The 18,529-nt window shown below is 31.0% G+C and overlaps 3 protein-coding genes and 1 long non-coding RNA gene across 21 annotated transcripts; 2 read left to right on the top strand and 2 right to left on the bottom strand.

Moving 5' to 3' along the window:
- Positions 1-2: 2 nt before the first annotated feature.
- On the bottom strand, positions 3-2,900 carry LOC145938868 (uncharacterized). 3 transcript variants are annotated; one of them, XM_083042701.1, is made up of 5 exons: positions 2,803-2,900; positions 1,095-1,548; positions 725-835; positions 439-531; positions 3-372 (listed from the first exon to the last, which is right to left on the bottom strand). In XM_083042701.1, the coding sequence occupies exons 2-5, from the start codon at positions 1,231-1,233 to the stop codon at positions 155-157; spliced, it is 561 nt and encodes a 186-aa protein (XP_082898827.1). In that variant the 5' UTR covers positions 1,234-1,548; positions 2,803-2,900; the 3' UTR covers positions 3-154. The 3 variants fall into 3 exon arrangements, with proteins under 3 accessions (XP_082898827.1, XP_082898828.1, XP_082898826.1); XM_083042702.1 differs by having other exon boundaries at positions 1,095-1,368; positions 2,803-2,873; XM_083042700.1 differs by lacking the exon at positions 2,803-2,900 and having other exon boundaries at positions 1,095-2,419.
- A 249-nt stretch (positions 2,901-3,149) lies between these two features.
- Positions 3,150-10,046, top strand: Crebb (Cyclic-AMP response element binding protein B). Of its 15 annotated transcripts, XM_083042686.1 has the most exons (9): positions 3,300-3,371; positions 3,730-3,873; positions 4,152-4,364; positions 4,834-4,983; positions 5,158-5,281; positions 7,076-7,165; positions 7,729-7,872; positions 8,284-8,353; positions 8,442-10,046. In XM_083042686.1, exons 3-9 carry the CDS (start codon positions 4,173-4,175, stop codon positions 8,584-8,586), a joined length of 915 nt encoding a protein of 304 aa, XP_082898812.1. In that variant the 5' UTR covers positions 3,300-3,371; positions 3,730-3,873; positions 4,152-4,172; the 3' UTR covers positions 8,587-10,046. The 15 variants fall into 15 exon arrangements, with proteins under 15 accessions (XP_082898813.1, XP_082898819.1, XP_082898812.1 ...); XM_083042687.1 differs by lacking the exons at positions 3,300-3,371; positions 3,730-3,873 and adding an exon at positions 3,150-3,291; XM_083042693.1 differs by lacking the exons at positions 3,300-3,371; positions 3,730-3,873 and adding an exon at positions 3,150-3,291 and having other exon boundaries at positions 4,152-4,265.
- On the bottom strand, positions 8,419-11,915 carry LOC145938869 (uncharacterized). Its single transcript, XR_014425750.1, has 4 exons — positions 11,844-11,915; positions 11,350-11,395; positions 11,103-11,136; positions 8,419-8,544 (listed from the first exon to the last, which is right to left on the bottom strand). It is a non-coding gene; the product is annotated as an uncharacterized LOC145938869 (long non-coding RNA).
- A 427-nt stretch (positions 11,916-12,342) lies between these two features.
- LOC145938453 (p53 apoptosis effector related to PMP-22) lies at positions 12,343-17,567 on the top strand. 2 transcript variants are annotated; one of them, XM_083042110.1, is made up of 6 exons: positions 12,343-12,979; positions 13,967-14,039; positions 15,719-15,905; positions 15,987-16,136; positions 16,217-16,279; positions 16,389-17,567. In XM_083042110.1, the coding sequence occupies exons 2-6, from the start codon at positions 13,989-13,991 to the stop codon at positions 16,601-16,603; spliced, it is 666 nt and encodes a 221-aa protein (XP_082898236.1). In that variant the 5' UTR covers positions 12,343-12,979; positions 13,967-13,988; the 3' UTR covers positions 16,604-17,567. The 2 variants fall into 2 exon arrangements, with proteins under 2 accessions (XP_082898236.1, XP_082898235.1); XM_083042109.1 differs by lacking the exons at positions 12,343-12,979; positions 13,967-14,039 and adding an exon at positions 14,440-15,564.
- The last annotated feature ends 962 nt before the right edge of the window (positions 17,568-18,529 follow it).

An 18,529-nucleotide genomic window follows, 5' to 3' on the forward strand; every position in this document is an offset into this window, starting at 1 on the left:
TATTTTTAGAGTAATAAACAAAACTATATTATCTTATTTTTTTAAACAAAAGTTAATCACAATGTATGGTACAAAAATAAAAAAAAAGGTGTGTGTGTGTGTGTGTATACGCACATACATAATTATAGTAATATTCTTTTTAAGAGATGACAAATTAAATATCATTAGATTCTATAGGCTTTTTCTTAAGCTTACTGTCAATACAACCTAGCTTTATCGTAGAGAGTCTAAGTTTCATAATTTTTCCTAAAATCTCAAAACATGCATGAAATTTATCAGAAGCAACATCTATATCATAAATATGCAAGCAAACTTCTAATTCAACTGAATCCACAATATCCTCTCCTACACAGATAGGTGGTGGATTTCTAGCTAAAAATATACATTTCTTTAAATATAATAAAATTTTATATTTTTTTACTTGTAATTGAATATTACCTGAAACTGTCTCGTTAATAATTGTGAAAGTGTTGTATGTTACTGTGATTGAAATCCCATAATCGTGCTCTAAATAACTTGCATTTGCACATACTACATATGAAAATAAAATCTTGATAGAATGCAACACATATATTTAAATATATTTTGCATACCCCCTAACAGCACACATATCCGAAAGACGTTCGAGGGACATCCAGAGGACATCCAGAGGATGTTGGGATGTCCTCTGAACGTCTTTTGGATATGTGTGCTGTTAGGGTAACTTAAAAATATAATTACTCACATGTTCCATTTACAGAGATTGGATCCAATTCTATATATTGACAACATCCACAATCATATTTGATACATTCACAGCCATTATTATATGTTTTTATATGTGTAACAGATTCACCTATAAAAAAAATCAAGTTTAAAATAAAAAACCTAGAAACTCCTGCAAAAAGTAGTTTAATTTTCTAGCTTTCATTTTTTGGATTGAATAATATATATTGTACACGAATTTTTTTTATATTGCATAAGCATAGATAATATAAATAGATATAATCTTTTGATAAAAATAAATGTTAGTATAAAAAATATTTTATCAAGTGTTTTATATTCATATTATAAACGCATATGTGTTGTATTGTAAATGTAATATATATGCATACCATGTATATCGGTATATATTTCGGAATCTGCCGGTCGTGTTATCACGCTTTGACCTGTCACCTCTATAACTTTTATATAAAATAATAATGTTAAGACGATGCTAATATGCATAATATTGATGCAATGTAACTGTTTCATGTTTTTGTTTTATTTGTCGTAATATTTGGCGACAATTATAAAATTGCTTCAGATATCTTCTGTTTATTTAGCACTGTACACTTTTTTACTACTTTGATTGATCTTTGTTTTACAAAACGGTGGGTTTTGTATCTGCTAAATATAAAACAGAAATTCTAAAGTTCTTTCAGGAATCCCCTGTATAAGAATGTGATATTTGTTATTTGTAACTGAACTTCCGCTCTTTCCCCCGTCTTCTTCTCCAATTTCATCTTATCCTCTCTTTTTAAATATATATCTATCTCATTTTTAGTGCAGCTAGTGTGGAAAGTTGAGCTACAAAGAACAGGTTATTTCATTTGTCGCGCGAACTTTGTCGAATGTGCTCATTGGCTGCTATTGGAAGAAACTTTTAGGAACTTTCCTAGAGATTTTCTATAGCCAATCAGAATATCCGACAAACTTCTTGTTGCATACGCATTGAAGTTTGTGACTTTAGAAAAGGAGCTAAAAATTCTTTACTTCGTGATTGGAGAAATTTTAATCTTTATGAGAGAATTGTTTTTCAATAACTATCACGAGTGATTTGTTTTTTATTAATAATTTGAATCAGTTTTCCATATGTAAAAAAATTGCAGCTGTAAATAAACTTTAGATTTTGCAAGTTCACAGATAATTAAAGAACATATATTGAGAACGTTATCGCAATATCTGATAAATATTATAAATATTTGTATATATATATATATATATATATATAGAGAGAGAGAGAGAGAGAGAGAGAGAGAGAGTGAGTGAGTGAGTGAGAGAGAGAGAGAGAGAGTCTGCAATTTACAACTGTGCATATATAATAACCCTATAACGCAATATTTAAAATTTATAATTTATATATTTATTCCAATATATTACAGATATGCACTATACAAGATATACTACTATATATATTATATTTTTATGAAAATTGAAGTTTTTATTTTCAATTTATATTTTATTTATTATTTCTCATTTCTCATTTATTAAAAATTTATAAAAATAGAAAGGTTAGAAAAAATTATATATGTATATGTATGGATATGAAATTGATTTACACAAAAAAGAATTCGCATATTTCTTGAAAAAATTAAATTTTTATACATTATAATTTTAGAAAATTTAAGTATAGTTTTTTAAAATGATTTCTTTAATTTGAAGTAAATATTCTACTTTGTATATATTAGATAATTATTTAAGAAAATGCTTTCTTACCATTAAAATAAGAATTATGATACGATTAAAAAATAAAATAGTACACTCTTCAAATTTTATTTTGTTAAAAATGATTTCGATAAAATTGTCAAAGTAAAAAGATGAGAGAGAGGGGGAGGGAGAGAGAGAGAGAGAGTGAGAGAGAGAGAGAGAGAGAGAGAGAGAGAGAGTGAGAGAGAGCGAGAGAGAGAGAGAGAGAGAGAGAGAGAGAGAGAGAGAGAGAGAGAGAGAGAGAGAGAGAGAGAGAGAGAGAGAGAGAGAGAGAGAGAGAGCGCAACAAAAATAAGAAAAATAAAGATACTACTTTTTGCTTTCGACAAAAGAAATCCTTGAAATAAAAATTACCTTCGTATACCAGAGAGAAAAATAATTTGTGCACAATTGTTCGTATAAACCGGGGAAAAAAAAAAAAAAAAGACGAACAGAGACAAATACAGATAGCGAGTGAGAAAGGAGAAAAAGGCGAGTGTGGGAAGAGACGAGGAACGAGGGAGCGATGTGCGATGGAGAATGTAATACGCGATAATCGTGGTAATTGTCGTCCGTGATTGAGACACACGCGATCGGTCTAGCACACATATCGCCTTGCGTAGAACGTATTCCATTCCGAGTGCGAGAGATGAGATTACGAGGGGGCGGAGGGCGGAAAGAGAGCTCGAGCGAGCCGCCAGCGACACGATACGAACGCGACTGCCATCTTGATCGTGACGCGCAACTCAGAGGTCGTGGGCTCCACCAGTGACGAAGCAACTGGAGTTTTGACGTGGCTGCTACGTACCTGCCCGACTGCCCACTCCGATTGCAGCAAACTTGGTGACGAGAAATACGTAACTGGTAAGTACCCCAGCTGGAGAATAATAACAATCGGGCATGGACCAGCGCGCACGGTCTCGACATTCGCGCGCGACAAAACCGTACGTGTACACAATGTATCCGGGCGCGCGTTTCTGCTTTTATCCCGGACGTGTCCGCGAGACGTGATTCCGCATTTACTTCTGCAGTGCGCGGAGATACCGTGAAATATGGCGCCGCGACGAGAAACGCGCACGTATTTCTCGGCCAGAGGCTAACGGGGGGGTTACGAGGTACCCTTTGACATCCGCGAGATTGTTCGCGGAATTCGCGCTTCCGGGATAGGACGCGAGGAGCGAGGGAGATCGTTTCTCCACGTTTTTTTCCCCGTGCGCCGTGATTCGTCATTTCCATCTCGCTGCTCGACGGAGCACCCAAGTCGAATGTGTTTATTGTTCTCTCCTCCTATTTTATTTTTAGACCCGCTTATGTAAATGACGCAGTAAGCATCGTCGGGAACTCGTTGGCGGCAAATTCGAACCGTATCACCTCGTCGCGTTTCGATTTCTCCTTATTCCTGTGTGTGAACGAGCTTCGCAAAGACTCTACATAAAACAAATATGCGTACGGATATATTTATATATTACTGTCTCTTTGTATTTAATCGAAAATTTATAACAATGTCACACCAAATTTATCAATTAAAAAATTCTCTATTATATCTAAATTATATATATATATAAATGTTATATATTTATGTATATGCATATTATACAAAATTTTATATTATATTATTTTATTTTATATTATTGTGCATATTTTCAACACGTTTGGATTTATTTTTAACTTGACGTGTCGCAGATGTATCTCTAGTACATTGAGTCTTTTTACTTACATTGCAGAGCTCGTGAGGTAGCCGGGCTATGGAAAGTATGGTCGAGGAAAATGGATCAGCCGTCGATCCGTTGTCCACGGGTTCCCAGAGTGGCGATGCTGCACCAGCAATTGCAACTTCGGTACAATCTATCGATAGAACGCATCAGCAGCAAACTCACCACCTGGTAGCTTCTACTAGCATTGTGCAACTGACACTACCTTCGTCAGGAACAACACAGGTATACAGGAGATTCTCCTGTGTATCTATGTCCAATAATTTGCTTTCTCTCTATTTCAAAGCATGCATACGTCGTTTATTTTGTCCTTTAATTTTGATTATTTCTGTAACCAAAGTGCCATTTAGGTATTTGATCTTGCATAATGCTGGTTGTATCTTAGAAGATTATAAAAAGATTATTCCTTAAGACCACACTTTTATTATTAGATAGTAAGATGTAGGGAGTAGTTTTTGCAAATTTAACATTGTAAAAGATATTCCATATATGTTTGAAGTTTTACTGCAACTATTTTTATATTAAGTACACAACAAATAACATGTGTACATTATTCCTTTTTATTATTACTACATATACATCTTTAAGGAATAATGATCATGTGTGTCTGTATGTGTATCTACAAGTATAATTTTAATGATGTAGCTCAATGTAACCTTTTGTAATACTTGACATTTGTGTGACCTTTATGTAGGTGCAATCGGTCATACAACCCAATCAGCAGTCTGTAATACAAACCGCGACGAATTTACAGCCTGTTGCCATCTCCAAAGGAAACGTTATTCTGGTTAGCAAACCTAATTCTGTCATACAAACTGCACAGGGGAGTTTGCAGACACTTCAGGTAAAGTTTGTCATGTTGTTTCAATTTCTTGTAATGTATATTGTGCCCCAGAATGATTTAGATAGATATTAATATATGTGAACACAATTATATCTTGTATATATGAAAGAATAGAATATTTAAATAATTTAATGAAACATACGAAATAATTAATATAGTCTGTTATTTGTTAAGGTGGTTGAAACCGGTAGCGATGACAGTTTCTCAGATGAAGACTCACCTAAGAAGAGAAATATTCTTACCAGACGACCGTCTTATAGGAAGATTCTCAACGATTTAGGCGGAGGAGAAATTACAGGTAAGACAATGTTTCTAAAAAAATATTCTTAGACATTTATGATGTGATAAAAACTGACGCAATATCGAGAAGAATTCCATAATTTGTCTTTTACGGGTTGTCGTGGATATAAACTGCAAAAGAATTATTAAAGATAAATAATAGATAAATTATATTCGCGTCTTTTACTTGATCATGTAAGATGTTTGAGTGCATGTCAGTTCATACAAATCAATAATATGAATATATATATAGATACAAAATGATAAACAATGTAGTAACTTGCATACTCTTGCATATATATTTTAAAGTCATGTAAATTTAAAGAATTTCAACTGTAAAGATATCTAGCATTAGTTTAATGCCTTTTTCTCTTTTCATCATTCATTATATGTTGATATATATGTGTGCTGTTACTAACAGTTACAATATAATGAATATTTTATATAAAGCTTTTAAATACACTTCAGTAATTTAAATTGCAAATAATGAAAGCTCTTTCAAGATATATTACAGAGAATTTTGTATAATATTAAAACATCTTATATCATAATTATATAATTTATGTATTTTGTGTTGCATGTATAAAAGAAGTATGCCATACCAAGCTTGTACTGTACAATATATATATACAATATATATATATATATATATATATATATATTGCAAACAGTAAATTGTTAATTTTGAAAATAGATGTGGAAATTAAGATGTCAAAATTAAGAAATTTGATTTTTGAGATTTGTGCATAGATTGCTCCTCTGATCTATCATAAATCATACTTTGTTTATTACACTACTAACCGAAACAAAATTAAAAAGGATTGAAAAAGATAAAATCCTATATTTCGAATAATAAAGGAAGTCGGATAAACGAAATTGTCCTTGGTTTGAAAAAGGTAATTTCTGAATACTTTTCACCGGCGAGTACACTCTTGTCCACCACTATGGCTACACTATGGAGTACCACCACTATGATCACTATGATTATTAGTTTGAAATTACATTCTTTGATTAATTTCTAATGTATGCAGAATAAATTAGAAGGTAAGATCAAGTGACATCAATATTACAAATAAATGTCGATTTTTGATAAATGAAAAGAACAGTATTTATAAATAAAATAAGATTCTAAACAATATTATTACATATGTATAGCATCAAACATATAAATAAACGTTTTTCTAATTTATTTATTGAATAAATTAAATGTAGGATAATCTTTCTGCACGAGATCATAAACCGCGCGTTTCATTCTCTCTTGATATATCTTGTATATACTCTTATCACAGTTTATGTTAATTATATAAAATTGTTTTTATAGAATATACTTTAAGTTATATGTTGAATGATCATTTATATAAATTGATTATTTCTATATATCTGAAATTTAATTATAAATTTTAATTCTTATATAAATAAATTATTCCCAATAATCAAAGTATTTTCTATTTTTTTTTTTTTTTGTATGAGCTGACTGCACACAGCGCAATGATAAATATACAACAGCTATAATCAACAGCCAGAAAAGAAATAGTTCAATAAATTACGATCATTATGACAAATTCTTATTTTGTTCTTTTCATTTATCGCTGTGGTAAAAAAAAAACTTTACTCTCTTGATACACAAATGCTCTCTTGCAAATCTATAATATATTTACCCCCAAAAAATCTGTTAAAGTATCTGATTTGGTGCTCTGGAAAAAAAAAAAAAAAAGGGAAAAGAAAAAGCGGTACATTGTACATAAAATGACGCACATATATTAGCAGTACCGGTTACGAGCTAATGGGGGTTTGGATTGATTCGGTGTTACAGACGGTCGTTTGCCCCCCTTAGAATCATCTTCCGAGTGTGATTCTAACGTGGACAGTGAAGTGTCTTCCCATTCGCTCCATTACCAAACAGGTTGGTTACTTTATCTTCCTTTTACATATCTTTCCTGGCTGTATTACATTTCACAGGCTGTCTGTATATATATAAATATATATGTAGTTCTTTGTATTCTTCTGCATACTAAAGGAGATGATGTTAGAGGGGTACTTAAAAAAAAAAAAAAAAAAAAAAAGAAACAGAAACAAAACGAATTGTATAAATCAAGAGATGCACACTCTCACAATTACAATTGTCTTCCATCCCTGTGTGTACTGCCTAATACGTGATATATATAATTTTTCACGATACTCGCTTGGTGTGGCATTCTTGCTTATGGGATGATGTCGATATATACTTGTCATTCAAAATCATACGGGGAAAAAAAGCGCTAATATTTTAAAAGATAATTTTTCGAATGAGATATTAAAGACGCAATAAGAAAGTATCATATTATCACGCATATAAAATCTTTTTCAATGCAAGCGCATTATCATTTTCAGCATTGCATTATTGTGATGCACGCGCGACATATTGTCACTTACAAGTTAATTTTCTTTACATGCGTTTCTATATCTCCGTTATAATTTGTTTTACAGTAATTCCTGCCGGTACTATTCAAATTGCGACCCAAGGGGAGGGAGTTCCGGGGCTTCACACATTAACTATGAGCAACGCGGCGACAGCGGGTGGAGCTATAGTGCAGTATGCACAGGGCCAGGATACTCAATTTTTTGTCCCAGGTGTGCTTTTGCATCATTTCCAAGATATCAGAGTCTTATTTTATTTCTCGATGCTTTGCTTTTATAACACAATATTGTATCATTTTATTGTAATAATACAATTGAGATAATACATTATTGTAATTTCTCTCTTTTTCAGCACATTATACTATAATATTGTTTTATCTCATGTGTAATTGTAGCTTAATTAATATATAAAGAAGTAACATATTATTGAATTAATATATTGGTCACATATATATACATTATATACATTTTACAGTACAGTTTGATATATTGTTTAAGCTATGTTCTTTTGATAAATATGATAGTAATTCTTATGAAGCATAAGTTATTTAGTAAAAAAAATCATAAAATTTTAATGTGCATAACGTAAAAATTTTGAAAGTGCAGTCTCTCACAATGTTCCAGCTTACACAGGTCATGGGGTTGTAGTGGAAGATGCGGCGCGAAAAAGAGAGTTAAGGTTGCTTAAGAACAGGTAAGCGATAAAAACAAAAACTTGTTCATATATCGTACACATTTAGAGAAATCTTATATTCTTACCTTTATATCTTTTATGTGTTTAGAGAGGCAGCGCGTGAATGTAGAAGAAAGAAGAAGGAATATATAAAGTGCTTAGAGAATCGTGTTGCGGTATTGGAGAACAGGAATCAGACTTTAATCGATGAACTGAAATCATTAAAAGAACTATATCAGCAGAAAACAGACTGAGATTGGTACATGAAATTTGCGAAACAGTGTATCAAAACTATTATCCAGTCGAAGAATCTGTACATGTCTTGTTTGTGTACATTATCCTAAATGTTGCTAGGAGTAAGTGATGGTGATGTACATGCATTCTTATAGATAAGCGTTTCTCTGTAACATACTGTATTTAAGTAACGAATATGAAGGCTTGTGAAACTTGCTATTACTAAAGCGGGAAGCCAAAGTTATATGAGATACGGAGGCAGCAAACATGTAGGCAATATTTGGTATATCAATCTCTATTTTTTGGATAAATATAATAGCTTATGACCGAATAACCATTCGGAGTAAAAAAAAATCTACATATTTGAAGAAATTTCGATTTCATAGTTTAGAACATTTGGATCACAGTAATAACTTAACTGGCATATAGTATTCATGTTTGTTTAGCAATCACTGTTTGCCGCTCGTTTGTATCAGATAAAGACGTGCCTTGCTTCATCGCGACACATCACAATTTATTTTATGCTAAAAATCAGCTATTTAATGAGCATAATAAAATTAAAAACGTTTTCAATATGAATATTTGTGGAAATTGTACCACGCAAAATGCGAAAGCAAGACACGTTTTCTTCTACTATTGAAACGGGTTTTTAATACAAGATCTGTGTTATAATGAAACCATTTATATGTTGGTTTCATAAAAAAATTGGGAAGCATGCAATGCAACGCTGGAAAAGATCCGCTTCTAAGCTTGTTTTAAAATTGAATATTCCATGAATCTTGGCATCGTACATAGAAAATTATAAAGATAGTTACACAATAATGAAATTTGAAAGCGGTATAAGAAAAAGGGGGAAAAAAAAAGAAAAAAAGACGCATCTCTCCAATTTCCATAATGTCTGCATCGCTTTTCCGTTTGTTGTATAAATACACAGAGCGATATTAAGTCGCTTTTATAATTAGTAAAATAATTTCTGTTTTGCGTCTCGTCAAAATGCCCCGTTCATCAAATGCTGGACAACACAACACTTGTAAAATATGAATGTAATATACATCAGGAGTGCCTTGAAGATTTATGTATACTTGCGGTATACATATACATATGATTGCTGCAACAAAAAAAAGCAACGCGCAATATATGTATATGTATGTATATACGTATGAGAAAAATATGTAGGTAAATATGGGTAGATATATATATATATATATATATATATACGATATTTTTTAAGTATATTAATATAGTTTTATGTATACTTGACACATACACATACACACACATGCAACTCTATCACGAGAATTGTATTATTTTTTTTTTTTTTGGAAACTCGCGTTTCCACATAATCTCATCGTTGTCGACTCGAAACCAATTACTGACACAATCGGAATTTCGCGCAATGTATTGTGAATAATATGCGTGATTCTATTATGAAAAAATAACGTTAAAAATCCAAATAAAGAACATAATTTTTTTAACAAAACTCGTTGCAATTGATGATGTAGCGTGTAAATTTTAGTTGTTACTTTGATAATTTTAAATTCACTTATGATACATGTGTGTTATCAAAAATTATATATATTATATATTTTCCAATGCATACAAAGAGAATATTTATTCTAAAATAATTGAGAAAATTTGTATTATGCTGGATGCAATCGTTTAGAGCTTTGTATTTTATTGATCCATGATCATTCGTAGTTTTATAATGCATACTGAACATTGTCAATTTATGAAAAATTGCTTAAGAAAAAGAAAGAAAACAAAACGAAAGAATCATTAGAGATAATAAATGTGCCGTATCCTTTACTTGTGCATTTTATTACTGCAATTGCAGTTATCAATTTTTTGATACTTAAAGGCTTATTTATTTTATTTATTAAACTAGAGTGCCTCCTCCTTTTCTATTTTTTTAAAAGCAATTTTTAAAAATTTTAAATTATAATCCTTATTAATTAAAATTCTTATTAAAACAAAAGAATTATTTAGAAAATCTTGTGCAATATATAATTTAGTCATCGCTTTATTTATTTCTACAATACAACGATTAGAATTGTTTAACTTGCATCTTTTGATTTTAGTTCTACAATGTGTTTGAAAGCGGTATAAGAATACCGTATCAAGTATCACAATCTAAATTTATTTTTTCTTTATATTTGATTATTTTCTATAGAGATAAGGTTTTTTACAAGATTGGTTTAAAAAGAGTATGGATATATTTTTTAACATTTATTAAACAAATACAATGTATGTATATAAATATATTGATAATGAGACTAACTTTTTAATGATCTATTTAATTTTCCAATGTTTTTAATCTTTTTTTAAAAAGTCCTACAACGTATTTGTCTTATTGCATTTACTATATGCTATATTTAGAATATAAAATTCAGTTAACCAAAAGACATGTATAAATCATTTCTACAGTTTTTATGATTTTATTATATAGCAAATAAGTATATTAAATAAATTGATCTTTCACAATTCCTTATAATGATGTAAATTAGTCTCATTAATATAAATACTCCTTTATATCTACCTGCAGATCCTTTTATGATATATTCCTATGTAACCTGCAAAATTATGATTAAATTAGTCACAATTTCAAAACTAATATTAATTTATTCAAACTAATTTTTAATTTATTCAGATGGTAGTGCATGTAAAATAATCATAATGGGATAAAAGTTTGTAAAAAATTTTATCCTATTACCTCATACATAACATTTTTCATCATATTTATATGTTAAAAACACATGTGATTTATATATAAATGATAATCTCACCTGTTTGTTGTAATGCAGAATTTATGTCGACATGCATCCTATAATTCTGGAAAAAAAAAGAAAAAAATAACAATTTATATGCTCAAGTTCCACATCTTGCTAAACATATAAATATATATAAAATATTTCAGTTGGTAGTGCATGTATGAATAATCATGTGATTTCATACTTAAAAGAATCATCCTATTATTTAGATATCTCAATACAAAAAAATGTACTTCCTTATAGGAAATCACACCTTTTTATTTATCAAATCACAAACGTTATAATAAATACATTTCAAATGTAATTATTTATTAAAATGAAACAATTGATTGCAGTGGTTGCACGTGGTGGATTATAATAAGAGATTAGCGAGCACAGTTTAATTATTTCGATGAATTATTTCTTGCATCTCGTTAGTTTAAATAAATGTAGCCGCCAATTAACAAGAAATTAACGAAATTACTGAAATCTTTTCGCGTAGAACGTATTAATTTTTTTAATTCTCTTACCGTAACGCAAAACTCGACCTTGCCTCGTGCTCGTCCTCAAAAAGACTCCCTCGTTGCATCATGGCCGATTCTAGCTCGCTACAACCATAGACAACAAAATTCATAGAAACGCCAGCTGTCGGGCAAAAGGACCAATCAACTCGCAGCTTTTCCGTAAGAGCCAAAGATTGATTGGCTAGCGCTTTTTGCGCGCGCGCACAAGAAGCCAATAGAAAACGTCAGAATAGGTTTGTCGCGTGCCCCAAGCATGCTCCAACATGCTTCTTCTCACTCTAACGCTGGGTCCACAATAGGTGATTTAAGCCCTAAGCCTTAAGAAATTGACCAATCACAGTCGAGTTTTCTCCTCATACTTGACTGCGATTGATCAATTTCTTAAGGCTTAGGGCTTAAATCACCTATTGTGGACCCAGCGTTATAGGATCCCTAGTTGGGGCATGCTTGGGGCACGCGACGCGAACAAACTTAATGCCTTCACTTCCGGTTCAGGCATTTTTGAGTCAGACGCATCGTGTCTAGGTGTTGACATGTGATTGTTGGTTGATCACGGACAAACGATATTTTTTATCTCTTATGTACACATTTGCATTCAGATTTGTTTGTGAGATTGTCTAGCTCTGTAGAATGTGTGTAATGATTCATCTAATAGTTACTTGTCATCACTTGTAATAAGTAGCTTGAATCAGCAGGAAAGCATAAATTGTCAAAATGACGCATTGATTCTACAAAGTTTGTCGATCGGGTATTAAATACGTGGTCTTAAAATATTTTCTAAGAGTTTACTCGGTTATATTTTTCTATTCTATCTCATTTGTGAAAATTTATGCTTTTTTTTTTTTATACAAACATCTGCTTTGCGAAAAAAAATTTTAGTCTAAGCAAGTGTGGTGTGACTAAAATCACAACTGCAAATCGGTGAAAAGAAAGAAACAAAGCAATATGGATAGTTAGCGTCTATGAATACAGTCTCTTATTATTGTGCGCGTATGTTCGATGAATGTTTTATCGTGTTCAAAAAATCAGGATCTGTTGCCGGGATTTTTGTAATCGACTAGTGTTCACCTAATTTTGAAATCCACACTTGTGTGCCCATAGTTGGCACATGCAATGGGACAAACAGAATTTTCTATATAAAGGTAGTAGTAATATATTTATATCTAATTTTCATGCTAAAATGAATAAAACTTTTAATATATTTGATTATAAACATATGCTACTTTTCTTCTTGTGTCGAGGTTAGAATATGAGCTTTTTATTTTCTATATTTTCATCGGATCAGCTAGAACTCTCAATAATTTCATATATGATTTATTGAATTTGTGTATTATATTATATTACTTCGCTGATACAATAATTATGCAGAGAAAATAAAGTAATATATGCATTAATTTTAATTGCATCTTTTGTACTCGAGTAAATGTATGCTCAAGTTTTGGAAAAAATGATGCAAAGATTAAATAGATAGAATTTAAATTGAATAAAAAGTGTGGTTAAAATAAACAGACTTAATTAAAATATAGAAATGAAAACAAATGCTTCGATTTGAGATTGTATACATAAAAGTTTAAAATAGTATCTCTTATAATCAGATATCTCGTTTCAAATGTCAATAGTTTTTCAATAATTTTGATTTCAGTCTTCTGATTTAGACGTATGTCAATAAAAAGTTTAAATCTGCATATGTTCTGTAATATATTTGTACAATAGAAATTTGTGAAACATTATAAGTTCAATATTATTGTCATTAAACTTGTGTTCAATTTTATATAAAAATAATAAAAATAAGTACTACTTTAAAATACAAATTCTACACCTATATGTTTTCTTAGGAACCTGTAGAGAGAGATGTAATTAAAAAATTTTATTTTAGATATTTATTTCTAATAAATAGAAAGAGACTCTCGATAATGTATATTTATTTTTTATCAAATATCTCAAATAAAATTTTATTTTGATTGTACATTATTTTTCTCTTATGTCTATGTAATTAAAATACATTATTTTATTCTCTTTAACTTATTGTTAGTGTAATAATTCAAAGATTTATGCAAACATTTATTTTCTTTATAATTTATATTATTTTATATAATTTTTTTAATTGTGAGTTTCTTTTTTATTTACAGCTAATTCAAAATAAAAGCAAAAATGTCTGAAACAACTACTATTGAAACTCTTACTATAACCAGACCACTTAAGGTAAGTTAAAAGTTTAATCATGCATAAGCAAATTATGCATATTTTTTTCTTATTATGAAAAGATTTTATTAGATATACATATATTAATTTTTTTATAGCCTATACATTACTCAGAGCTATGTAATACATTGTTTTTTTTCTTACTTTTTTGCACATTTTTATATAAAATTCTGGATCTTACAAATAAATGTGTAAATAAATTATTTTTTTTCAAAAATTGTTAAATTTTAACATCTATCATATTAATTCTGTTGCTTTAAATTTGTAAATTTTGGTATCAAATGCGTTTTTTTAAACGATCTAAAAGCAATTGAAAATTTCGACATATTCTCACTAATCTAATTTGCAACTTTTCCAGAATACATATTTAATATTACGAATATATCCCATTAATTATATTATAATTAATCATAATCGAAACAATAAATCCCTTTTGAGGACTAAATATCATAGTCGCAAAATTTCTCAAAATTGTGACACGATATTCGGAAAAATTGTGGAAAATTATTATTTATCTTGTGTGCAAAAAATTATTTATAGTTTAACGAAATATGGGAAGATTTAAGGAACAAAAATGGAAAAAAAATGGGTAGAAAGATACATAGTAAGCAGATAGAAAGAGAGAGAGGGGAAAAATAAAATAAAACTGAAAAAAGGGCAAAGAGAGAAAAGAAAGCAAGAGAGCGCAGAGATTGGCACTCGCGCACTGCGCCGCGACCTTTAATGGGCGCTGATGGGCGCAGCCTCCCTGGAACTTGGAATTCGCCAATTGCTTCCTCCCAATCCCAGTCGCGGAGAGTGTGTGTTATTGTGTTCTCGTTTTCAGACGCGGTTTCCTCTCTCTCTCTTTCTCTCTTCATCTCTACACCTCTCCCTTTATTCTTGTTTTTTTTCCCCCCCATACATTTCATCACTCGCGCGTGCACGTATTACGATAATAATTGTTAAAAATATCTGTCCGTTCGTCGGCGTCGACGCCAACCGAACACTGCCATTGTGGAGGATCTGTCATTCCGTCCGCTGCGAAAAAAAAGAAACAAAAAAAGGAGGAAAATAGTTGGAGGGTTGCCCTCCTCGTCCGATAATACTGCAGGCCAGCCGCGATGAAAGCCGTTGACCCGCGCACTCGTTAATCAACCCTCTCTCTCTTCCTCCTCCCCCTAACTATGCGAAATCACGATCGTCGCGCGAAACCCTCGCCGTACGTTGTTTCGCGACCCCCGGCGTTTCTCGGTGCTGCTTGACGAGATCTCGCGACTCCGTCTCTCTTTCGACGCAGCGTCTACTTGTCAAACGTGAAACGTCAAAACAAAAAAACGCTGGAGGACGATGTCTTGCGAACGCCGCTCCGCGATAATGTCGTCGGTAGTTCGTCTTTAAGAGTCTCTCTCTCTTTCGCGATCTTGACTAAGAAGTTGCACTATTCGTCGTGCGTGTTTTCACAGTTGGATTGCGAATTCGCGAAAATAAAATGATTATGTATACGGTCGCGGAAGATCACATGGGCGATAACGAGGTCGCGCAGGTATCATTTGCAAGAAAAAAAAATATTTTCTCAAGTCTTTCTTGAGGTATTATTGTATCACAATTGTGACACGATGATGCTCAGTGGTGATACAATTTGAGAGTTGATCTTGATAATCGCATGATTAATTACATTACCTTGTCAATCTTTACAGGTGATTGCATTTATATGCAGTATCATAGTGGTGTTGCTGATGATAATGGGTCTGGCATCGACTGACTGGCTGATGGCTCTGGGATGGAGACAGGGCTTGTTCGCTCATTGCATCGAAGAAGGTGCCCCAACGCCGCTTCCCTTTAACATGCCTGATCCTCCAGGATGTTATCCTGCAAGAGATACAGGTAAAGATATTAGTTAATTTATTACTGAATGAAATAAGAAGGTAACAAGAGATAATAAATTATTATTTTATTACATTACAGCTTACATAAAAGCAGCTGCAGCCTTATGTGTAGTTTGCCTTCTAACAGACATTGCTGCGACAATTCTTACTGGTCTAGGTTTACGTACACAGGATCACAGAGACAAGCACAAATATTATAGATTTGCAGTGTTTTGTATGGCTATTGCATGTGAGTATTGTATGAGTTTGATTCTTTTTTTTCAGTTTTCATTTTTGTATAATTATTTATATATCTCATTTGTGTTTCAGTGGTGTCTCTCTTGATAGCGCTGATCATATATCCCATATGTTTCGCAGCAGAATTGAATTTTGGTAAGGTTTCAATAATCAACTTCATTGTATGATTTTGATTGAAAAAAAACAAATACATCACGAATATATAATAATAATTCGTGAATTATACAAAATACATAATTTTTAGGAAATCGAACCAATTGGGAATTTGGTTGGGCATATGGAGTTGGTTGGGGCGCAGTCATTTTTCTGGTTGGCGGAGCAGTACTGCTGTTATGCGAGAAGGAAAGCGAAGAAATTTATTACAAGGAAAAGAAGACTGTTCGTGATGATATAGGAAGTGGTGGTTCCATGATCGGCATGGGACATCACGGCGGACGAAGTGGAACGCAGCTAGCCTAGTGGCATTGCTCCCTGCCCGATGTTGTTCTCTAGGTGATTTATTTTATCTTTTTCTGCTCTCACAGTTCATACATGCGCATACGAAAAGACATACAAGCTTATAAGACATGTTTCTTGAGAGTGTTTTTGACTCTAATGCAAAGAAAACTATCCTTACAGATTCTCTGACAAAACTTTCCTTAATACTCAAATATCAAAACATATTAATAGGTTCATCATAATTATATATATGAGAGTAAACAAAAATAATCTTTTGTGAATTAATGTTTATATACATAAAAAAAATAGAAAATTTTCGCGTTATTTTATTAAATTCTAAGTTATAAGAGAAAAAAAATTATTATTGAGATCCAATTGAATATTTATAAGATGAGAAAAAGAATGACATTAAATATTTGTTGAGAAACAAGGGACTTAAATAATCAAAGAATCTGTAAATCAGTTTTTATTGGATATTTGGAGATATCTGGAATAGACATAATTTGAGTTTATTAGATGGATGTGTATTCGAGTTATTATCAGTTTGACATAAGATATCATATCATCTCGTTAAAAAGTAACAAGCACATTTCAATCTTCTCATTTTAAACTATTCCTTATTTAACAGTCACAACTTTTATACTAACAATTTCGGGACCATTATCGGCTTGATTCTGTTAATATATTTCCTACATTTTGCATAATCTTGCACAATTTTATATACATATGTATGTTTTTTACTGTAATTTAAAATTGAAGGCTTATCTGCGACGTATAATACGAAGGCGTACAATGCGACAACGCTGCATTTATTGTCCATAAACTAAATTAATAAGAATATTCCATACGAGTCTGAGGTATAAAAGACAATTCAAGCAGGAATTTCATGTTTTTTTTTTTTTTTTTTTTTGCATAAATAACGACATGTATACACACATAACTGTTATTAATTAATGAATTTGCAAATAAACTTTATATTTTTTTATTTTGTTTTTATTTAATATTTCACATTAAATATAATTAGAAGCGGTCAACTAGAGATTTTTCTATTAGATGAAGAACAAGATTTCTTATCTATATGCATTAGGTTTTCAAGACGTTATTTGTCAGAATCTTGACATATATTCTTTATGATATTCTATATTCTATCAAAATTTGTCCAGTCTAAATATCTGTTGTTTCCGCTCAAATAAATAGCGTCCCTCTTAATTTTACATCTAATAGTTGTAGCTGAGAGTTCCAAATTTTAGAGTCGCAAACAGATATAAAAAAGTTTTATTCTTTTTTAAATAGAATTAATAGATTATTTTTGAATTTAAAATTTGAAATTTATTTACAACAGTACTTTAGTTTATAGTAATAATATTGCATATGCAAAAATTGCCAAAATATCTAGCATTCAATAAAATTCTCAATGTAAAAAATAAGGTTTTATCCTGACAAACGGGACGCTATTTAGTACACATGTAACACAATTATATCTAAGTTATCTAAGTTATCATTCTATAAATAATATCCTTTGTTATTCCTGCTGCACAATTCACTTTCTTCTACAATGATAAACATATCATATATTTTATTTAGTTTTATCAATTGTATTATATTTATACAGGTTATTCCAGGGAAAATGAGATAGACTCTGTAGAGAAATGTTACTCAATTCTAGGCAAAAAATGCTATAAACATATATAAATCTGACTTGAAAAATCGTAATAATTTTAATGAAAAAAGAAAAGAAATAAATTATCAGAAATTTAAAAATAGAGAGAGCCTATTATAATGAAAAAAATGTGAAATTTGTTTACTTTATTAAGGAAAATGTAATATAAAAAAATATGAAGATATATAATAGGATTTACTCAGTAAGAAATAATTGCGAAATTGCTGTATTAAACTATTATTTCTTAGCAATTTATACTTTCAATATGTTGGGCAAGTAAACATTTT

The sequence above is a fragment of the Prenolepis imparis genome, unplaced genomic scaffold (assembly GCF_030444845.1).
Source record: "Prenolepis imparis isolate NDT839.2.m4 unplaced genomic scaffold, iyPreImpa1.0 SCAF_7, whole genome shotgun sequence".
NCBI classification, from domain to species: Eukaryota; Metazoa; Arthropoda; class Insecta; order Hymenoptera; family Formicidae; genus Prenolepis; species Prenolepis imparis.